This window comes from Polypterus senegalus, chromosome 4 (genome assembly GCF_016835505.1).
Source record: "Polypterus senegalus isolate Bchr_013 chromosome 4, ASM1683550v1, whole genome shotgun sequence".
In the NCBI taxonomy this organism is placed as follows: Eukaryota; Metazoa; Chordata; class Cladistia; order Polypteriformes; family Polypteridae; genus Polypterus; species Polypterus senegalus.
Window position 1 is genome coordinate 207,268,972 of NC_053157.1, and position 24,149 is coordinate 207,293,120.

General features: G+C 39.6%; 1 protein-coding gene across 8 annotated transcripts in view; it reads right to left on the bottom strand.

Moving 5' to 3' along the window:
- Nucleotides 1-24,149, bottom strand: part of znf638 (zinc finger protein 638) — a 244,564-nt gene that overhangs the window by 8,596 nt on the left and 211,819 nt on the right. For 6 of the 8 annotated variants that reach the window (XM_039751903.1, XM_039751906.1, XM_039751901.1 and 3 more), the window contains 6 exons: nucleotides 23,471-24,043; nucleotides 19,694-19,949; nucleotides 18,989-19,453; nucleotides 18,722-18,856; nucleotides 14,914-15,035; nucleotides 8,688-10,171 (listed from right to left, as the gene is read on the bottom strand). In XM_039751903.1, the coding sequence (XP_039607837.1) occupies nucleotides 10,106-10,171; nucleotides 14,914-15,035; nucleotides 18,722-18,856; nucleotides 18,989-19,453; nucleotides 19,694-19,949; nucleotides 23,471-24,043 (1,617 nt within the window). In that variant the 3' untranslated portion in view covers nucleotides 8,688-10,105. Of the gene's footprint in view, nucleotides 1-8,687; nucleotides 10,172-14,913; nucleotides 15,036-18,721; nucleotides 18,857-18,988; nucleotides 19,454-19,693; nucleotides 19,950-23,470; nucleotides 24,044-24,149 lie in introns of those variants that run through there. The other 2 variants (XM_039751905.1, XM_039751902.1) reach the window with 2 other exon arrangements.

Consider the following 24,149-nt stretch of genomic DNA (forward strand, 5'->3'; position numbering starts at 1 on the left):
GATGCCAGACTGTCCACCTCCCTCCTGTAGGCTGCCTCATCCCCACCAGTGATGAGTCCTATCACTACGGTGTCGTCTGCAAACTTTAGGATGATGTTATCTTTGTGGGAGGCGACACAGTCGTGGGTGAACAGGGTGTAGAGGATGGGGCTGAGGACGCATCCCTGTGGGGTGCCTGTGTTTGTGATAATGGCGGCTGAAATCCAATTACCAATCCTGACAGACTGGGGCCTGCAGCAAGCAGCCTGCTATTCCATCCCCCACCGTCACAGAACGTTCACGAAGTTCTCCCAGCTCGAGCCTTGTTTGATTATCTGGGAGTGACTGAACTGCTGGAGGTTTAGAGTGGAAATAATATGTCGTTATTTGGAACACATGCATTTCATGTGTGTTCCGTTTCTACAGCAATCTGTGTAAACACATTGCCAAAACAGAAACTTTTTCATATTTTAGTAGTAAATGTTACAAAATGTAGGCATAAACTATAGAGTGTGTGAAGCCTGAAGTCCAAAGATCAAATAAACACTTTCACAAAAGGTTCAAGGACGATACAACAGCTTCCGTGGCGTAGCTGTAACATTTGCTGAGTTGTAATCAAGAGTCCCTGTTCGATCCTAACTCACTCCTAATATGCTGTTTTCAGTAGTGAGCTGCTCGTATTGTTAATATTATACAGTCCACACATACACTTGGCTTGTGTCTGTAACAGACCGTGTACATTTCTAGTACCTAACTTGTAAAAGTTACCTTTTTTTCACTTTTATTCTCTCTAAATCATGATCACAATACATATTACCGCCCCCCCCTCCCTGGGATCTGACGCTGTTAGTTTTTATTTGAAACTGGGAGTAACTGGAGAGGTGAGTGGTGTTTTGAGACAACGGAACTGGACATCCTCTCATCTGAGGGATAAAAGCTGACACACAGACTCTGGGGAATCTGCCTTCTTCATATCTCACCGTCATTTGATTTTTTTTATTCAGTTTTATTGAGTGTTCCTGTTCACGCTGAATTAGTATGCACCTTATGGTCCATGGTGTCAAAAACAACACTGATGTACAGTTAGGTCCATAAATATTTGGACAGAGACAACTTTTTTCTAATTTTTGTTCTGTACATTACCACATACAGTTTTGTGCATCTGAATTTTTTTGTGCATACGCACATTTCCACTTTTTTCTGTACACCATATTTTATTGAAAATTTGACTCATGGTGTTATGCATAAGGCCCCTGGTGTTTCCTGTCTTGCTATATGGTTGTGAGACATGGATGCTATCCAGTGACCTGAGGTGAAGACTGGACTCCTTTGGTACCGTGTCTCTTTGGAGAATACCACTTTCCCGGTTCTCTTTGGAGAATACCACTTTCCCGGTTGCTCACGGAGTCCTGAATAAGGGACAACACCTTCACGGATTCCCAAGGGTGATCTGGCTCACAGAATCCTCAATGTTGAGGACCCAAGCAGCTGGACCAGGCCAAGGGGATGCCCACGTAACATCTAGATGTGGCAGATTGATGGTCAGTGGGACTGGACTGTGCATTGGTCTTGGAGGTTGTCAACCAGGATCCTGAGTTGTTTCATCGTGTGGTGGGTGCGGCAACATGCTGTATCAGTGAATGCTTCCCAACCGGATTTGACCTGTTCTGGAGGAGATATGGAAGAATGAATGTACTGACTGCTGCCCGCTGCCCCTTGTTACCTTGAGAAGCATCTTGGGGCTTGTAAGCAGTCTGGGCCCTCCTGCAGCCAGGTACTCGAGGTCACCTCCACAGCTCCACGATTCAGCAGCTCCGCTGTACGACCAATCAGATTGTAGCTTTATGTCAAATGGTTAGACAGCAGCATGTCACAGCCTTTCTCACATGATTTAGGGGGTACTTGCTCCTCGTAAATTCTCAGATTCTGTCTAGAAGTTAGGCTTATTTTTGTTTTTAGGCTTAGAAAAACATGAGAAACTTTATTTGTGGAGTAGCAAATGGGAGCAGAAGATAAAAAGTAAACAGTTAAGTGCCTTTTCAATCTGTTCACAAGTCAAGATTTTAGTGAACAATATTCTTAATAGAAATGCACTTTTCTAGGTAGAATTGTAATGCAAAGACAATTAAACATTATTAAGCTAACTTGTTTGCATTCTAGTAGCGCAAAATACTATACAGTTCTCAATTATTCTTTTATAATATAGTTTCAATTAAATAAATTTCCTTTTTCAATATAATTTAATTTATGCCAAACATTTTGATATTTAAATCTTATATGAACTCTTTTTTTTGTAGTGTTGCATTGTAAACTGGGAATCAAACAGTTACGTGGAGTAGCGGTATTTATTAGTAGTAGCAGCAGTTTTATCAAAGGTTAACATAATGCTCACTCATACTTAAGCATTTTCAGATGTACAATTCCATTATCAAAACTGGACAAACTGTGACCCAGTGCACAGAATACTGCGGTCTTTATCACCCATTATGTCCCGGGTAAGTAAATATTCTCCAGGAAGTGTTCATTTACAAGGGCACAACTACTTTTATGGGGCACTTTAAAAAAGCAGCATTAAATGCAAGTAAACAGAAGTTATTTAAAAAATATGTCAGCTTCTGTGTATAGTGGTACTGACTGCTATTTTCTTTTTCCAGCTTTTCCAATATATTTAGGCAGTTTGGATTGCAGGGAAGAATCTCACAGTCATTGCTACTTGAACATCAATGTTATGTTTGAAAAGAACACGACTGACACGCGTGACAAGTTTCAGGTTCGTGTATCAATTATATTTCTAGAAGTTGCATTACTAAAGAAAATTAAAAAACAAATGTATGAGTAATCTTTGCATTGAGCAGCCTGTAAACAGTAGGTTGTTTTTTGAGGATAGACAGATGGATAAATAATTATTAATAAAAAGTTAAAAAAAAAACAAAACAAAAAACATGCTCATCTTATCTCTGCAAACAAGTGTCATTTTAAAGTTAGAGAAACTGATGACCTTAAGCACCACCCCAAAATATGATTTATGAAAATGAGGGGTAATAAGGGGGCGGGACGACAACCCTAACTGATGATGTCTAAAGCCCTCCCCACCCTGTTACTGATTTCCACTCCCAGGAGGCGTGTCTTCGTCTCTCAAACGGCCTATAGGGTTAGGCGGGAGGCGTGTCGCTCCACCCTGCTGTGGTGGGAAGTGAAAGAGGTCCTGTATAAAACTCTAGCTATGTACTGAAAATGCAAGGACATTCAAAACGCATAGAAAATGCTCCTAAGAAAATGAAGTGCTCAACCATCGATTCAGCTCATCTTGGTACGATTTGAATTGTATTTTGAGACATGTAGAAGTAAAAAGAAATACTCTAGGCTGCCTCACTGTGGTAAATTTCGTGAGATAACGTATCCTTCCTGAATATAAAGAGGCTAGCCATGAACAGGGGGAAGAGTATGAAGAAAATGAGATAAAGGAAAGAGTGATCCTGTGTATAATGGGATATTGGAGGTACAGTGGAGCCTCGGGTCACGACCGTTATTCGTTTCAAAACTCTGGTCGCCACCCGATTTGGTCACGACCCAAATTAATTTCCCCCCATAGGATTGTATGTAAATACAATTAATCTGTTCTGGACTGTACGAGCTGTAAGTAAGTGTTTTTTTTTTTTTTTAAGCACAAAAATAGTTAATGATACCACAGAATGCACAGTGTAGTAGTAAACTAAATGTAAAAACATCGAATAACACTGAGAAAACCTTGAACAGAGAAGACTAACCTTGTCGTCTCTTTAAAAACAAGCCCGGTGCCTTCTTTAACTGCCTTCTCGCTCTCTCAAATGCACAGGGACAGACCGAACACGTGCGGAAATCATGGGCGCGTACGAACATCAAGGGAAACTGGCTTGTTCGTCACCCGAGTGTGTGACTGTGAACAGATGCAAAAGTTTGGTGAACTTTTTGGTCGTAACCTGACTTGTACGTGGTCCGAGACGTTCGTGAACCGAGGTTCCACTGTGTACTTCAAGGGTTGTTTAGAAGAGCTTCAGCTCTTCTGAAAAAAGGTTTTAACATAGCAAAGCCACACATCAAATCAGCTGCTTCACCAGGGCGATGTCAGGTGTGGTTGGTGGCAGCCAAGATAAGCATCATTACATCTTGCCTGAAGACGAGGCCTGAGTTGCCTCGAAAGCTTGGAATTGACAAAATTGTTCTATGCATGACTTACATTAATCATCCCCATAGCTTTCGTTGCGTTTCTTTCACATAACTGTTTAGACCTTCAGATTTTCACTGGAGAGAGGAAACCAAATCCGTATGTAATCCTAGTGTACACTTCATTGGCCAGCCATTCTAATGCATACTAGGAATTTGTCCTGATTGCATCGGTGCAACATACAAGGACAACACAGAGATAGAATTGAAATGTCCAGGCAGTCTAGCATGCAGGTATACATACTTGTAGATACCGAGTAGAAGCTCAGACCTGATTACTGAAAAAAAATAAGTTCACGTGGGAAAAAATGTTTAGGTGACATGTTGTTTTAGGTTTTCCTGCACTTTGTGGAGCAGATGATGCCCTGGACGAGTCAGATCCTTACGGCGCTCTTCTTGATCCTGGACTCGTATAGGACCACCAATGTGTGGTAAGGTAAGTCTATGATCGTTTCACAGGCCCTGATGATGTGCTGCAGATTAGCCTTAGCCTGAACAGAGGCAGCACCAAACCAGACAGTTCTAGATGAGGTCAGAATGGACTCGCTGATGGCTCTGTAGAATTGGACCAGTATTCCTTGATGGAGATTGAATGCCCTCAGCAGATGCTAAAAGAACCTTCTCTGCTGGGCTTTCTTAATAATGCATGTGATGTTACTGCCCCACTTAAGGTTTTCGGTATTTACAGCAAGTGACAGGTCAGCAGGTGACTGTTTCCTAAAATCTATGATCATCTCCTGAGCTTTTTGAATGTTAAGGTCCAGATTATTATGGCTGCAACACAATGACAGATTTTTCACCTCGTCTGTAGAAGGACTCATCGTTGGTTAAAATGAGGCATATTAGTGTGATGCCATCTGCAAATTCAAAAAAAGTTTGACATACGAATTGTCAGAGGTGCAGTCATTCGTATAAAATGAGAAGAGCAGCGGGGAAAGGACACGTCCCTGTGGTACAGCAGTGCAAAGGGTTAATGGGTCAGACCGCTTCAGATAGATGGCTGCCCAGCTTCCAATCTGTAAGAAGGCGTGTGATCCAATGACAGGGTGACTTTCTTATCTAGGAGCTCTCGGATGATTGTGCTGAAAGCAGAACTAAAGTCCACAAACAAGACCCTCACATCGGCCCCTGGCTTGTCCAGGTGTTGGTAAGCGACACTCAGACCAGAGCGCTCCTTGGCTCTCTATGAATGCCACATTCCTTCAGTTTGCAGAGGTTAAGGCTACTGGGCTGTAGTCATTTAGGCGCAAGATCTTTGGAGTTGTTCTCGTTTTTGCTACTAGAATGATAGGAGAGTCTTGAAGCAGGCAGTGACAGTGGACAGATTAAGACACTGCTTGAAAATGTCTGTAAATACTGTGGACAACTAGTCTGCTCAGTGCTTGAGGATGGAAGGGGAATATGGAGCAGGCCTGCAGCTGTTTGAATAAGCTACAGATGTCTTTGCAGTGATGACCTGATAGAAGCTGAGGAAAAAAAAGTGTCAAGTAATTAACAGTGAGATTATCAGGTCCAGCAGATTTGTGTCTTTAACTCGTTAGCTGTTTGATGTTTGTTTCTTGTAGTCAGTGATCTGTTTAAGGTCTCAACAGACTGATGTGCTGCCATCTTAAGACAGTTGTTCCTGCAGCTTATCAGAGGACTTTCTTCTCACACTTTTGATCCCTTCCTTCCAGATATACTTGGCCTTCCTGTATTCCTCACAACTGCCAGTTCTGAAAGCACAGTCACTGGAGCTGCTCTGTGGTGAACTAAAGCTTTACAATTGGTCTTATTGGAATACAAATCTCTTCACAAAATATATGAAGTTATAGCTTCAGCATATCTGCATGTCGGAGGTGGCGGCTTTGAAGGCAGCGCCGTCCTGAGGCTCCTCTGTTGCCTTTGCTGGTTTGGTTTAAAATGCCTAGTTGGGGCAAAGCCGTCTTTAGGCCTTAGAACCCCTGCAGAATGGGGTTTTTTTTAATTTTCCTCAATGCCTATTTGGGGTGTTTCATATTTTTGAATATTATTGCCTATACTTAATTGTTTTTGTTATGTAACAATCTCTTTGACGTCTTGTAAAGCGCTTTGAGCTACTGTACACGGTCTGTAACAACATCCATCCATTATCCAACCCGCTATATCCTAACTACAGGGTCATGGGGGTTTGCTGGAGCCAATACCAGCCAACACAGGGCACAAGGCAGGAAACAAACCCTGGGAAGGGCACCAGCCCACCACAGGGCACACACTAGGAATAATTTAGGATCGCCAATGCACCTAACTGCATGTCTTTGGACTGTGGGAGGAAACCCACGCAGACACGGGGAGAACATGCAAACTCCACGCAAGGAGGACCCGGAAAGCAAACCCGGGTCTCCTAACTGCGAGGTGGCAAGGCTACCCATTGCGCCACTGTGCCAGTAAGAACATCTGCTGTACAAATAAATGTTGGTCCACTTTAACTGTTCTTTTTACTGACTTTACAGTTTTTAGCTTTTGTTTGTAAGCAGGAATAAGATGAATCTTAGAATAGTCACAATTGGAAATAGTCAAGGGGGGCATTGGAGAAGGCATGACAATCATCCTTAATAACTGCATGTCATATCCTGCATAATGGGAAACTGGTCCCAACCTACACGCTGGACATCTCACAGTTCATGAGCCGAATGGGATCAGAGGAGACAACAGACACAGATCCACAATTGCAGGGTGAAAGGTGCAAGTTTATTTACGTGACTGCTGAACAACAAAACCACAGCAATGTCAGGTGGACTTTGTGTCACAGTTCTCCAGCACCGACAATCAAAAATCAAAGAGAAACAAACAAAATTGTATTTACAGTAAGTACAGTACCCTCCTACAGTTAAGATACAAAAAATACACACACCAAAAAATTAAGTCTTTCTTCTTTATCCCTGGCTCAGGAAGCTTCTCAAAAGGGGAAAAAAAATACAGGAAAAGTTCAAAACAAGAAAAATATTCAATCATTTTCTTCAATAAATAAATGACCAAGTATAATATTTTTGTCTCATTTGCTTAACTGGTTTCTCTTCATCTACTTTTAGGACTTGAGTGAAAATCTGATGATGTTTTAGGTCATTTATGCAGAAATATAGAAAATTCTAAAGGATTCAAAACTTAAGCACAACTGTATAATACACAAACAAAAACTATTCCAACATATATACATATTTGTAAAAACTATGATATGTATACATGCCTCAACCAAAAGTAGCACTCAGAGATAAATATGTGCAAAACCATCAAGAAGAAGAACTGCTCTCTCAAAAGATCAGCAGTGCTTATCCCCACCTCGTCTTTAGGTCCACTGATGACTGGCAACTTCTTAGGTATAACTAGCATCATTATCATGCCAATTCGCCACCCCCATCTACCCAGGAAGACATGGGCATATTCACAGCACATGCCAAGATACTCCCTGAGCAATTTCTATTTAAAAATCAAACCCCGGCCAGTCGCATTGAGCTCAAGGACACAGGCCGCCGGCGCTCCAGTAAGTAAACCTCATTTGCTTAGAATACAGGCTCCTCATCTACCCAGGTACAAAGGTAAATGGCAGCTTTTTCTTCCTGGCACACAGGGCCGTCTTAAAGCAGTGCACTGGGGCCCGTACCACACAAACACTCAGCAAGCCACAACATACAGAGATTAGCATCGTGCCCATGCATTAAGACGGCCCTGCAGGCGCCCCACACCTTAAACCGCCTGCGAAGGACACCAGCGTGTGAAACCGAACACCTGCAGAGGAACCCACACTGGCCATTATAAAATCTCTGCGATGGCCTTCAACCCAAAACAGTAAGCGCCCATCTTGGAAGTTGGTGTACTTTTATTCCTACAAGGTTTGGTGTGGCACTACTTAAACCTCAACTGGTAATGCTCGAGGCTGCACATCAGTGATCTACAATACTTCCATCTCTGGTAGGGCATTTCATTTGCTGTTGATATTTAGGGAGGACCTGATTAAAACCACCAAAATAATGATGTGCAAGTTCAGGTTGTCTCCGAGATCACATCAGCGAGTCCCCACTGCACTTCATGAGCATTCACGCAAGGCTAAATTTAAAACCCAGCTAGAATTAATAAGGAAAACTCACACAGTAAATAAAACTGCTTACAGCTTATAATAAGCAATTCAAGGTCAGGGACAGGATGATTTCAAAATAACTCCCATTGTTACAGCCATCTTGATTAACGTAGAATCACACTGCTGCACCCTTTGTTTTGTTGTAAAAAGCTTCATGGAGGAAAATCAGTAGTCTACCTTGGGTGCTTTCCTTTTCCTTCCATTACACCAGAACCATTTACTTAGTCGGGTCAGTGCTGCTCCCTCACAGACTGAGTGTGCAAGTTGTGTGTTAGTCTGCTTTAACCCTCAATGTTCTCTAATCTGTCCATGTTAATTCATATGTATTATGCATCTTTCCTTTCCTTCACAATGACACAACCTGTGTCCTCAGGAGTCATAGAAAAAGCAACACAGAAACATTACCCAGCTGTGAAGGAGAGACCACCATGTTTTAATTAAAAAAACAAAACAAAAACAAAGAATATGGCACAACATATTACAAACAGTATTACCGATTTCTTTCAAATTCTATAAACATTGTTAATCATAAATGCACTACCATATATTGCAAAATCTGGAGTTGATGTAATGTTAAAGGCTATTGCTTAATATCATCAATAAAGAGGTTTAACCAGCTAACATGACTGCTACCTTTAAGTACAATTGCTTTTATTACTGTGCTGGTCAACACTGACTGCTTTATCACAAACCACTTTGCAACCTGGGCAAGTAACATTTACACCTGTAAGTAAAGGAATTTTAGATGAACTCATTTTCTATTGAGCTAAATAACATTCTTTAATTCCGCATGACTGGGTGGGCGCCAGTGTACTGCAAATCCCACACAAGCACACAGCCAACCTGCTATGGCCTTGGAAACCAGAAATCTGTGAGGAAGCAATTTCATGTTACAAAATAAATTGAAGGTTAAGTTGAGCAATGCAGATGGTCTCGCCTGCCCAGTCTATAAATCTGAAATTGAAAGTATGGAGGGGGTGGGATGGTGGTAGGAAAACAAGAATTGCCTTCAGGGATTCCAAACTCAGTTTATATTAATGTCTTAAGGAGCGGCCATCCTGGCAACACCTCAGAAGCTGTCACTGCGTGGTACTCAATATCCTTCAATTTTGAGACCTAGTGCAGTACAGTACCATTCAGATTAATTTATTTTCTGTTAATGGTAAAAATATGATCAAAATAAATTTATATAAAAAAAATGCCCTTGACTCACATATTTAAGACATGCCTACATCAGAAAGCATGGCACGATGGTACAGTGATTAGTGCCGCTTCATAGTCCTGGGGTGAATTGCCAGCCTTGTGTGAAACGCTCAATATTGTCTACATGTGTTTTCGTCTCCTCCCAAATGTCCAACCAATGCTGGCTGTAAACTGGCCTGGTATGAGCGAGTGAGTGAATGCGGGTGTGCCCAGTGCGACTGCCTTGCTCTCCAACGAGGGATGATTCACAGCAAATCTACATTTAACCAGTGGGTTATAAAAGATGGATAGATAGCAAAGAAGAGCCTTCGATTCTCAAAGATTATTAGCCTCGTTACCCGCCCATTCCTTTCATTACCACAGTTCATTTCTGGGTAAGAAACACAGTAACATAAGAGACCACAGAACAACACAGTTAAGGTTTTATTTGTGCACTACATGTAAAAATCTACACAGAATATGATCAAAGAAGCATGGCTTGGATCATTGTAGTACACATCAACATTGACTCTTTAAAATATATTTATTTTCTTCACAGCTCCCAGACAAAATGTACAACGTTGTTTTGGACCCATAAATCAAAGTTAAAAAAAAGAAAAAAAAAAAAAAAAATTGAGCTTTTTTTTTTTAAATCTGATTAGAAGGATCTTCATGGTTTGATAGAAATTGCTCTTTCTGTTTCTTCATGTATTTCTGCATAGAGAGAAAAAAAAAATTTATTCCTCAAAAATGTTCATTCAACTCTTTATGCCTTAAGGGGTTTTTGGCATTAGTGGATGAAGTACTGGGAAAACTATTGTAACTAAACAATCTCAAAACAAGTATTGTAGTTGCAGTTAAATGTGTGTGTATATATATATATATATATATATATATATATATATATATAAAATCACTCAGAAGAAATAAATTTGTAACTATGTACATTATAATTACATACTCATCAAAAACTTTACTTTCAAAATTATTTTTCATGCCAGTCCTTACCACTAAATACAGAGAAACATTACATTTTAGGGTGGTGTCCAATGCTGCTATACAGTGATATTCAATTGAAAGTGTGGGAATCCCTTCAAAGTGATTCAATCAATGAGTGGTCCCCGTTGAGAGCTAGCAAAGCGCAATTCAGTGACGTTCAAAGACCAGCGCCCACATGAAACGAACAGAGTGGTGTGGGTACAATATAATGGTACTCAGAAGTATGCCAAGAGATGTTGCCAGCACAGTACATTGGAAATGAGAAAAATACCAAGGGAAGAACATGCAGCAGACAGCTTCCAGGTATGGTAATTAAACCCATGATGATCAAACTGTAAAGCTGCATGCCAAAACACTTCAAAATTATACTATAAGTAATACTTACAAAGTGCAGTATTGGGTCCTTCAGAAAATTGTCGTTCTTGATATACTCAAAACTGTAATCAGAATCTGACTCAAGTTCTTCTGCAATTTTTCTAGGACTTTCCTAACACCAGAATCCCTGAAGCCTGTGAAAATATTCGTAATACCAGGCCACCTTAACTTTACTTGCACCTCCTCATCACTGCGTAGCAATAGCGCCTTGATTTGCAAATATGTCAATCCACCGTGGGCAGACAGCCTGCTATCCTATCATGAGAGTCTGGATTGTGGTTGAAGGTATTTTGGACCATTCCTCTTTACAAAACATCTCTAGTTCATTCATGTTTGATGGCTTCCAAGCATGGACAGCTCTCTTTAACTCACACCACAGATTTTCAATTATATTCAGGTCTGTGGACTGAGATGGCCATTCCAGAACGCTGTACTTGTTCCTCTGCATGAATGCCTTAGTGGATTTTGAGCAGTGTTTCGGGTCGTTGTCTTGTTGAAAGATCCAGCCCCGGCGCAGCTTCAGCTTTGTCACCGATTCCTGGACATTGGTCTCCAGAATCTGCTGATACTGAGTGGAATCCACGCGTCCCTCAACTTTGACAAGATTCCCAGTCCCTGCACTGGCCACACAGCCCCACTGCATGATAGAACCACCACCATATTTTACTGTAGGTAGCAGGTGTTTTTCTTGGTATGCTGTGTTCTTTTTCCTCCATGCATAACGCCCCTTGTTATGCCCAAATAACTCAATTTTAGTTTCATCAGTCCACAGCACCTTATTCCAAAATGAAGCTGGCTTGTCCAAATGTGCTTGAGCATACCTCAAGCGGCTCTGTTTGTGCTGTGGGCGGAGAAAAGGCTTCCTCTGCATCACTCTCGCATACAGCACCTCCTTGTGTAAAGTGCACTGAATGGTTGAACGATGCACAGTGACTCCATCTGCTGCAAGATGATGTTGTAGGTCTTTGGTGCTGGTCTGTGGGTTGACTCTGACTGTTCTCACCATTAGTCGCTTCTGTCTATCCAAAATCTTTCTTGGTCTGCCACTTCATGCCCTAACTTGAACTGAGCCTGTGGTCTTCCATTTCCTCAATATGTTCCTAACTATGGAAACAGACAGCTTAAATCTCTGGGACAGCTTTCTGTATCCTTCCCCTAAACCATGATGGTGAACAATCTTTGTCTTCAGGTCATTTGAGAGTTGTTTTGTGACCCCCATGTTGCTACTCTTCAGAGAAAATTAAAGGAGGAGGGAAACTTACAATTGACCCCCTTAAATACTCTTTCTCATTATAGGATTCACCTGTGTATGTAGGTCATGGGTCGCTGAGCTTACCAAGCCAATTTGAGTTCCAATAATTAGTTCTAAAAGTTTTGGAATCAATAAAATGACAACGGTGCCCAAATTTATGCACCTGCCCGATTTTGTTTGAACAATTATTGCACACTGTCTGTAAATCCAATAAACTTCATTTCACTTCTCAAATATCACTGTGTGTGTCTGCTATATGATATATTTAACTGACTTTTTATCGTAACAACCAACGATTTATACAGGAAAATAACGACTATTAACAAGGTTGCCCAAACCTTTGCATCCCACTGTATATCTGCTTCACTGGTGCATGCATGGGTAAGAACTGTTGCTTTGTAATCAAGAAGTTGACGGTTTGACCCTGGGTCCTTTCTGCATTTAGTGCTTTGAGGGGTGGGCTGCTATTATTGTTTCTATTACAGTGATCCCTCGCTATATTGCACTTCGACTTTTGCGGCTTCACTCCATCGCGGATTTTAAATGTAAGCATATCTAAATATATATCACAGATTTTTTTGCTGGTACACGGATTTCTGCGGACAATGGGTCTTTCAATTTATGTTACATGCTTCCTCAGTTGGTTTGCCCAGTTGATTTCATACAAGGGACGCTATTGGCGGATGGCTGAGAAGCTACCAAATCAGAGCACGTATTACATATTAAATAAAACTACTCAATGATAGATACGATATGCTTCACGTGCTGCTTCGCACATTTAAAAGCTCCAACAGCCCGTATTGATTTTTCATTGTTTGCTTTTCTCTGTCTCTCACTCTCTCTGAGAAATACAGGCAGATACTTATCCATCATGCAATACCATCAGGGAGGCGTATGATTGGCCCCATTATCTGCTCCGGACAAAGGGGTGTGAGCAGAGGGGCTGTTTGCACATTGGCTGTTTGATTAGAAGATACGGACGCGCCTGTAAAAAAATGCTGAAAGGCTACCTTCACATTTATCCCTTCATTGCGCCGCTTTATCACGGTGCTTGCATACTTAAAAGTGCAACAGCCCTATTGATTTTTGATTGTTTACTTTACGCTCTCTCTGACATTCCCTGCTCCTGATGGCGCACCTTGAAGAGGAAGATATGTTTGCATTCTTTTAATTGTGAGAAAGAACGGTCGTCTCTGTCTTGTCATGGAGCACAGTTTAAACTTTTGACTAAAGGGTGTTACTTCATGTCTAGAGGGCTCTAATAATGTTAAACGTATTTAGAAGGTCGTAAACAGGTTTTCAATGCTCTAACTGCGAAAATATAATATTTATAAATAAAGAATCCCACTTCTTGGAAATTCATTTATCTGTCTGGAGCGGATCAACCGCTATAAACGAGGGTTTACTGTATAACTGTGCGGAGAATATTTATAAACAGCGTGGGAGAGTTTCTAAGAGCTTAAAAAATATAAAAATAACCATACAAACATATGGTTTCTACTTCGCGGATTTTCACCTATCGCGGGGGGTTCTGGAACGCAACCCCCGCGATCGAGGAGGGATTACTGTATATAATAAAAGCATATATTTGAGTGTCCAACAAGTGTGTTTTGTGTCGGACTTTAGCTCCATTGGTGGGGGATGGGATAGCAGGCTGCCTGCATGCGGTGGATTTACACATTTGCAAGACAAAGGCTCTATTGGTGTGCAATTAATGTAGTGATGAAGTGATGAGGAGGTGCGAGTAAAATTAAAGTGGCCAAGCATTACGAATATTTTCGCTGGGTTCAGGGATTCTAGTGTTAACCATATGTTTTCTTTATTTTGAAGACAAGTCTCACTCCAAATCAAACTATTTCCATGTTCTCTCAGCTACACTCTCATAGAAGCTTAGTGTTGCTTAATGCTGAGCTGTCAGGCACCCAATTTATGTCATGCCTTTTCAACACAGTTGTGACAGGTAGTATGGATAACCAATCAGACTATACATCACTGGAATGGTCTGAAACTCAGCTGCCGAATGGTAAACCCTTTCACTGTATGTGGTTCCATGTAGTATATATCTTTAATAAAAATAGATTCATTCAGCTGTAAAGAGCTGCTGGTCTCAACATATATCTGTGCAAATCAAATTTTACTAATGAAAGACAGAAGAAAACAGACACCTATGATTTGACAGACAACAATGTAAAAATATAATTATTGCTTTTAATTGACTTGTGGGTTTTTCTGCAATGTACATAACAGACATTGAAATATGGTGGTGTCCCGCTACTGAGACGTGGGATGGAAAGGTTGAAATGTTATTACAAAGTCTAACACAAATTAATCTCGCTGCCCTTTCTATAAAATCAGATATTTGCTACATTATCGGGTCTACAACCACTGGGCAATTGTAATTTCTCAAATGGATCAGTCTGAAAGCTTAGCTTAACTGTTTTGAAGTTTTTCATGCTAGTTTCCACTTTATATTTTTCAAAACTTTGTGTCAAGAGTATACCTGAACTTCAAGCAACAGCCTAAACATAATGCTACAGCTACAATTTTGTAATTTCTTATACATTATACAATGGTATTACTTGCAGTCCATAAAGAAAAACAAATTTGGAAGTAAATCAAAAACAAACGCTTTTTTCCTTAAGCCAAACATGCATTTCTTCAAAAAAAGTTATTAAATAGAGTTCAGTGGGACAGTGGGACTGTATACTGTTGTTGCAAATTAAACTATTCCATTTTTAATACCTTCAGAGAGAAGCTCAGATGTTAACAATGAACACAAGTGTCTTTAATAATTTTAATGCTCTGCATGTGTTAATAGTATAGCTCTTACCTCCAAATTCTGATAGTGCTTAAAGCTTCCACAGTGGTTCTTTTTTGCCAGTTCTTCATTGGCATAGAATAACATGCACACTTTGCAATAGAATCCAGTCTTTGGAACTACAAATTCCACACCTGTCAACAATTATAAAAATAAAATTACTCAAATTTATGGTAAATGAAAAAAATGCATATGCAATTACAACAGGACCCTGCTATTAAATTTGATAAAGAAATCTGGATCGAACAACCGAGGACAAAATCTTATATAAATGCTTTGACTGTTTAAATTGTGGGTCAATTGATGTGAATTCAAGAGGCCTCCTGACTGAATCTCAGATTTGCTTCATACTTCATGGTTTGTGTTAACTATTAATCTCCACTTGCTTATGCTTAGTTCCTTAAATCTTCCCTCATAAGTCTCAACCTGGCAGACCTGGAATCGTCTACTTGCTAGTCTCTGTGCTATGTCTTTTTCATAATATAGAGACCAAAAGAGAACAACATACTCCAGATGAGGGGCCCAGAAGTGTGTTATACACCTTAAGTATAACTTCCCTTGAATTGTACTCCAAATATTAGGCTACATATCTCAACTATTAGACTTTAATGTGTTCTGTACACTGTCTGGATAATGGATTTAGGAACATTTTACTTTCTTCTAAGTAATAAGGTTTACTTTTCATGTTTCAAATCTTCTACTGTATATTCAAACCTAACATTATTGCTTCCAAATGCAATACTTTATATTTTTATTAAATGTAATCACTCTGCTTCCTGCATTTTTGTTTTTATTTTTTAAACACACTGCATCTTAAATTCCCACACTTTATATCTGACCCCTAAGTTCTGATGTGGGACCTTATCAAAAACTTTCAAAACTTAAAATAAATGACATATACCTGTGCTTTTTTGTTGCTTCAAGGAACTTTAGTCAGATATGATCTCCACTGTCTAAACACGTCAACATTTTCTAATAAACATCAAATGGTAAGAACAGGTGTAATCTTTTCCATAATTGCTTACAATAATTTTCCCTTGATGCATACTTAGCTTATTGGCCTATAGTCATTTTATTTGGATGAAACAAACTTTTTAGAAATAAGATATTTGCGCACACACAGATTTACCAGGGTCGTTCAAAACATTTCCGCACTTTTATATTTTAGTTAGAACTGGTGAAGGCGGGAGGAGTGGTAATGGCTCGTGTCTGAGAGTGTCACGTAATTAGTTCTGACTTACAAGCCAGCTGCCCTTGCAGTTTAAGAGTGGTCACCCTTTGGTGAAGATGGAGGTGGAACTACACCAAAAAGGAACAGCGTTCTGCCATATGCTTTTTGCGGGTAGGTGGTGTGCTGGGAGCGCAAACTCATCTCAACTTGTGTGCTCAGTATCGGGATAAAGTTTTCTCTTGTAGAGTCATCTATAAGTGGTTTGAAATGTTCAAAAATGGCCGTACTAGTGTGATGGATGCAGAGCACTACCTACAGTACCAAGTAACGCGTGTGGCTGGTGTGCAAGTCAGCAAACATCCGCCATGGGTGCCCTCCTGGAGATTGGTGGTTGCGTTACCTGGTAGGTAACCACCCATACAATCAGATTGTGATTCAGACTTCGAATGCTATGTATGTAATTACCCCTATCTCCAGGCTGTCAAGTAAACGTGGAGCAACGTAAAGAGCCTTTGACTCTAACGCTGATGTCCGAGGTTTGATTCCCAGTGAGGGGTGCAGTGGAGTGTGTACGCCTGATGAGCCCAACATAAGGGGGAAACATGTGTCGTGTACTCTTTGCATTATTTGACAGTTAACTAAGTAACATTCTATGATCTGCTTCTCGCAACTGAGAGGGCACCTGTGGCGGATGTTTGCCGACTTGGCACACCAACCACACGCGTTACCTGGTAGTTAACCACGCATACAATCAGATTGTGGTTCAGACTTCAAATGCTACGAGTGTGTGTGTATGTATATGTGTGTGTGTGTATATATATATATATATATATATATATATAAATATATATATATATATATTATATATACACACACATACATATATATATAAATATATATATATATATACATACATACATACACAAACATAATATACTTAGCTGATTTTTTTTCTCTCCCTTACTCTACATTCAGTTAAGCACAACAGTATCATTTTTACATTAAGACATTCAGAATTTTCTATTTTTGTTATAGCTTTAAATGCTGAACTTTATGTTTTTATATTACTTTGCTCTCTTCATTGTATCCTAATAATGACAATTAGAAACAAACAGAGCAGATGGAAAAGGTTTGTGAAAATCGGGATAAAATAATTGTTATAAAGAAAAAAGTATATTACCCCCATAACACCGCTTAGTATACTATAATGAAAATTTACAACAATTCATTTTATAATTCCTACACTGAGCTTAGAACATAGAAACTGTGAAATAACAGATCACTCAATTAAGCAAGGATTCCAATTAAAAACAGAAGCCTGATGCAAGAAAAAACCTGCAGCCACAGTGCATCCCCATGACGGAGTTTGGGAATCACTCAAACCGCATGTGATTTAATATGTGCGATTATGTGTTTTTTGTAATTCAATACAAGTGGCAGAATTTCAATATAGCTGTACTCAATTTTTTCACCTAAAAAGGTTCCATATTTATGGTATACCACCACAATGATTCAACCTATTTTCACAAAGGCGGCCCATCATTTATTCTCGCACTGGCATTCACTGTTGGGTTTGCTGTATCTGTGAAAACCTTGTTCTGCGATGCCCTGCACGGCCCCACTCTTCACTCATGACTCAATCGCTCCTATCACTATGCGTCACTTCGCATGTTATCCCTTTCTCAAGTAAAATTCATGTTGGCTGTGTACTTCATATTGCACAATTTTTGAAAAATACTGCAATGCCATCTCATGTAAAATTTATAGCAGTTTTTCCAACTGAAATAATGGTACACAGTGAAAAAACAAATTAGAGCGATAGTGTCATTTTTTCATTAATCATTTCATAGTCGTCTGCAGAAGTCAGGCAGCAATTTAAATTAGGGAAACAATGCTCAGTAATGTTGACAACAGCGTCAGAAAATTTGAAAAGGTAAAAGGGATATGCAAATGCAGATGAGCAAGCAGGAAATAAAAAGACAGCGATTATACTTGAGTACCAATGTTCAAAGGTGTTAGAAAAAAAACCCAACAACTGTGTAGTGCACAATTTGAGCTGTAGATAGCTGTACCCATGCATAGGGGAGGGCCTGCACAATGCAAGCATCTTTTGACGGGTTAAGCCAATCACATTACTCATTGAATCACAAGGTTTTTATTTCTGTGAGACTTGTGCATGACGACAGCTGACCCAGCTTTTCTCTAAATTTTGTTTGTATGAAAATGTGTTTTTCTGTTTCTGAGCCAACTCTAGAAAGCAACAATGCAGCATGAAAAGTCAAACAATTTTATCTCAGGGAGGCACGGTGGTGAAGTGGTTAGCACTGCTGACTTACAGTGTAGGTAACATTTTTGGCCACAAAATAATCATGTGCAACATAGTAGACAGTTCCCTGGCACTCAGGGACATTTAAAAGATCACAGCACCATTATAATCCACACAAATCTAGCTCAGTTTCTCTTTCCCCATTGACTTAAAACGCATTTCTCAAAGTTTGTCGAAACTCATTAAAAATGTTTTTGCTGAACTCAAGGTGAAGCAAATTCATCGGGGTTCGCTAATCACTTGTCAACATGCATTTTAATTTTGTTATAGGAAAAGCTGCATTGAATGTATTAAGTACACTATATAATTAAATTCTTAATTACCAACTGGACTGTCTTTTACAAATGGAGGCAAATCAAACTGTTGAAGGTCTAAACAATCCAGTCTTGCTTTCTTTAATACTGGCTCCTCTGGTACTGGTTCTTCTTCCTCTTCAAGTGCTACAATTCCTGAAACATCTGAAAAGATCAAACAAAGGTTTAAGTTGCAAAGTAATTTCCTGAGAAATAGAAGAGTAAACCACAATTCCCATAATGCCTTGTCGCCACTTTCTACAATATTCTTTACCCAGTATTAATTTTTTTAGTCACCTTTGCAACTGCTTCCCGCACCAGGAGTCTCTTTAATAGAGGATGGCTCCTGTACATTAGCTTCTTGCCCGAGTACTTGAGTTGCCTTGTTGTCCCTACTGGAAGGATCGTTTTTAACAGTCTCTCCTCTCTCACTATCTGTAGGCTCATTGTTAATGCAAGATGCAAAGTCTTTTGCTCTAGAATCACTTGTAAGCGAAGAGCTGCTAGAAATATCACACACATCCTTTATCTCTTTGAGTTCAGACGTCTCTGAGCCATCTGCTTCAGAGTTACATTTCTCATCTTCATTTGGAGTAGGATTTTGTTTCATAGAAATAGGGGTCTCCTGATTAAGCGTCACTGCAAGATTAGTGTTAGTTTCAGCTACTGGCGCTTCTGAAATATCTTTTTCCTCAATCTGCATCTGCTCCTCAGATTCACATGGGCCAACTTTTCCACCTCGAGATCTCCCTCTACCCCTCTCTGCCAAGGAAACAGAAAAGGTAATAATGAAACCAAATCTTGCAAATAAAAATTCACTACCAAAGCAGAGAAGGAAGAGGCAGCAAAATGCATTAAATGTAACTGTGCAAGAAAGCATCTGTTAATATCAGAATGTCTAATACAATGATTCACACACTCTGCTACACAAGTACCAAGATAGCTGCAAGAAAATACAATACTAATTTCTACTAAAGAAGGGCTCTGGTACAAGTTCCTCACTTCTGTGCACTCTCTTTCCTCTAGGCCGCCCAACTTTTGGTTTGACTGTTGCATGCTGCTCACTGGCAGAGGTGTCTTCTTTTAGTTCTTCTTCCTCCTCCCAAACTTCATCCACAGTGACAAAACTCATCTTCTTTAGCTCAACCAATGATCCCTTTTCTTCTTGAGGCTCAGTGGTAATCTGTTCCTCAGGCTGTAAGGCAGTCTTTTCCAGCAAAGAATCCACATCATCCTTAGACAGCTCCCCAGGATGTGTCTGAAAATAAAAAAAGAAAATCTTCAATCACATACAGAACGATTAAACAATTTTAGGCATGACCTTACATAATTTAGTAAAGCTTTTTGAGTACAAGTTCTGAAATACTACCAATATACTTTGTGACTTCTGTATGGCTGAAATTCAGATTACAAAAAACGGACACCCCAAAACTGGGTTGTGCTAACTTATGTCACAGTTTAGATGTGTCTGAAGACAACTAAATTGAAGCTACCAGAAAGAAATGATATCAGATCAGTTTACTTCACAACACGACTGGCCACATTCTACCTTACTACTATCTTGATTTACCAAATGGTGCATTCTGCAATTTTAGTTTGAGAAATAATTGTCATTATATGGATTAATAAGTCAAATAAACCAAATAAAAAGAATTGCTGCAATTAGACACTTTCTGGGATGAAAAATAAAAAAGAGGCAGGATAAATTCAGAACCACCCTGTCAACCAATGAATTCCTGAAGGGTACAATTTGGTCATTACCCTCTACTCCTCCAGATCAAAGTTTAAGAGGATCAAACAGTTACAAAGCAAGAGTAAATCACTGAACCAATCTGTTTGACTGTAATAAACTGTCTCAACATTTTACTCAGCCATTTTTAAACACAGTACCATTAGGGTATATGGCTTTAGTTGCATAACTAGATCTTTTATTAGTATTAAAAAATGGATACAAAAGTTAATACTAAACAGGCTGGTTCTTTTACAAAACGCAAAAGAAATTGGTATGCTTAAGTGAACCATTCCTAATTCAAGTTCAACCAACTTCAAGTAGCTGCTCTTCTCCAGTATGTGCACAAAGATTATCACATCAAAGGTCTTATTTGAAAGAAAAAGCCGACAATCCATTGTGAAACAGTTGTTTTACCTTGTATTAATTTCAACTTCATGTTGGTCCAGGCATGATATGTGCTGCATTATTTTGCAGGACTGTTATTGTACATTACACCCACCATTAGCCTCTTCTACTTCTGAACTGTGATCTTATTTTTATTAGTAAAAATTACAGCCACAGTCTTTTGCATTATACTAGTTTCATGACAGCTCTTTTTAACACACTGCTGCTCTGTTTTCTGACCACAGATGTACGAAGAGTAAGTTTTAAAATACTCCAGTTAAAGCATCAATCTAAGTTGGCTCTTGTGTATGCTAAGACATTGAGTGACACAAACTGAAAATGTGTAACGATTATTTTCATTTTTTAGCTCTGTAAAACTCCTGTGTTGCCTTAGCAATATGTCTGAGATCATTATTGTTGTGGGATGAAGCGCTGCCCAATCAGTATCTTCAGCAGATAAAATGTGGCTATACATCTCAGAATTCATTACACAGGTGCAGTCAGCAGTCACATCATCAATAAAGATAAGCCTGACAGTACCAGAGGTAGCCATACATGCTCAAGCCATAAGCCTTCCCACCTTGTGTAATGGATGAAGCGGTATGCTTTGAATCTTGAGCAGTTCCTTTTCATCTCCACACTTTGCTCTTGCCAACACTCTGATACATGTTTATCTTTGTGTTGTCTATCCACAAGACTTTTTTTCCATATGTCTGCAGGCTCTTTTCCGCAAACTAATCTGGCCAACTAGTGGTGTGATCTGCATTTCTGTTCAAGAAGTGTTCTGTGGATAGTAGTTTCTGATACATCCACATATGCTTCCTTTAAGACCATTTCTGATCGGTCTGACAGGTGTTTGGGGATTTTTCTTTACCATACTAAGGATTCTTCTGTCATTCGCAGTGGAGGTCTTCCCTGGCCTAACAGTCCCCTGGCGATTCCCGAGCTCACCAGTGAATAGGCCTTTTTAAAGAGCATCACTAAGAAAGAAGTACTACACATTTAAAATGGTAATCCATTTTTATAATTACAACTCAACAATTACGAATGTCTAGCTGATACACTGAAGAAGAAAAAAAACCACCTTTACAAATGTAGTAAATGTGTATTTTAACAGCAAATAGCCGCAGTGTAATTAATGATTTAAAATGACTAAAACCTACAAGTGCATATATATTTTCATTAAGCAGTGTTTAATTGCCAATATCAATTGCCTGTGGGAGAATATATATTTATTTTCAGAGAAATGGTAAAAACTACTCTTTTAAAATTAAACTAATTCAGATAAGAACATTGATGGCTCTTGTATTTATATAATGGTTTCTCAAGTATCTCTATGATTTTTTCCCTACTTAGATGAGCTGTTTTTTGTTGTTGCTGATACCGTAACAATTTATAATATTAACGCATATGTATCCTCGCAGAACTGTTAGAATATAAATTTTGAATATATTCCGGTATGTGTTTATTGCAGCTGTAAAATTTGTGGTGCTGGCTGAACCGACAGTGCCCTTAGGAACTGGAAAGGAATGAGGCAGTTCATGAGAGAAAGAGCAAAACACTCTGACCTGGTTGCATAGTACTGGGAAGCCAGTTAGTGTGGAAGGCTCTCCCCAGTTGAGGTGGGAGCCTTGGGGGGATTAGGGGGGGTGGGTTTGTGCCTATCAACACAACATTACCTCAAGGACCCTGCAATACATGGAAGTAGACTGCAGACACCATTGAACTGTCAAAAGCAGCATATACGTTAGGCAAGCTATTAGTTGTGGTTGAGCAGGAGTGTTGAGGCCGGCGGAGTGAGTAATGTCTGAGGAAAGGTTAGCTACAGGGATAGTCTGGGAGACTTGAATGTTTCACTGCCCTACTACCATGCCATGTTCACGAATAAGGAGCGAAACATTACAGAATGGTGGTCCCCAGATGATGACCCTGCAGCTAACAGGTAGGCACCGGTGGAGGAGCAACACGCATAGAGTTAAGCAGGAAAACATTTTCCTGTATATGGATGATTATTCAATATTTTACGTGATGAATGAAGTCCGCACACACTAGGCATGTCAGATTAACTAAATAATAAATTTAGAATATTACAATTTAAAAAAGTTATTTCTAGTGTAAAAATATTACTTAACTTTTTTGCAATAACTTATTTTCATTACAAAAACTGCATGTTTCTACTAAAATGTGTTGAATACAAATACAGAGATTGATATATCTCTCGACCACTCTAGGGTAAGTGCAAATCAGCCAAAGCCATCTTTACTGATTGCTCAACCGAGACTGTTCCATTTTTCTATATGCATTCCAGGTATTACATTTTGCCATTATATTCTTTCAGGGATTGAAAAAACCTGATTACTAAAATTACACTGTGGTCTACAACATTTCTCAGATTAAGTATGTCCTGCTGAATGGGTACATGCTTCTTTCTTCGAGATCATCCAGTGAGTCAAATGTTGGCTGTTCCATCTGATAGTCAACTTCATTAACAAAACATGCAAACAAACTTGTTACCATTTTTGTGTGGAACAGCATACAATTGACAATCTATTGTACCACTTACTATATAAATAGGATGTGGACTATATGTTAAGTTTCATTAAACATGTGGCGGCCTTGTGAACTAATGCCTATATTCATCAGTCTCAAACCACTGAACCTACCTCGGCTGGCAGAACTTCTGACGCTTCTTGTTCCAGTGTAGAGAAAAAGAGTGTTTCGCCTTTGCCATTATCTTCTTCCTCATCCACAATCTCATCTAGGGTTACAAGCGCCTGCAGGTCCTTAACTTCTGGCAGAAATATTTCTTCCTCTTCCACAACCTCATCAACAGTAATAAGAGCATCAGCATCCTTTAGTACATCTACATTTTCATCTACACCAGGTCCTTCATCCTCACTTATCTCATCAAGAGTTAACATGGTGGAAGGGTCCTTAGCAAGTTTTTGCCCATTGCTACTCCTTACTCTGTCTTTTCCAGGTGTTGCTTCTGTCCCATCTACTTTATGCACTATGAATGAGGCTGAGGTTTCTCCACTTCTCTTGCGCTTGTTGCTGTTACCCTTTGTTGTTAAGCGGTGTTTTGCGGAAGGTCCCTTATATTTACTGACAGCTGGCAGTTCTTGAGATGCTAAACCTTCTGCCTCATCTCCAACTTCATCTACAGTAACATACTCTTCCAAATTGAATGGAAACCTTTCTCCAATATTATCCTCCTCTTCCTTTGGCTTTCCCTTCTGCAGGATCAAAACAAGAGGTTTATATTATCAAGCTGGTATCAATTCATGAAGAATGAATAGCTGTTATTCTTTTGAACTAGCCTAGCAGGGAGTCCATCAATCC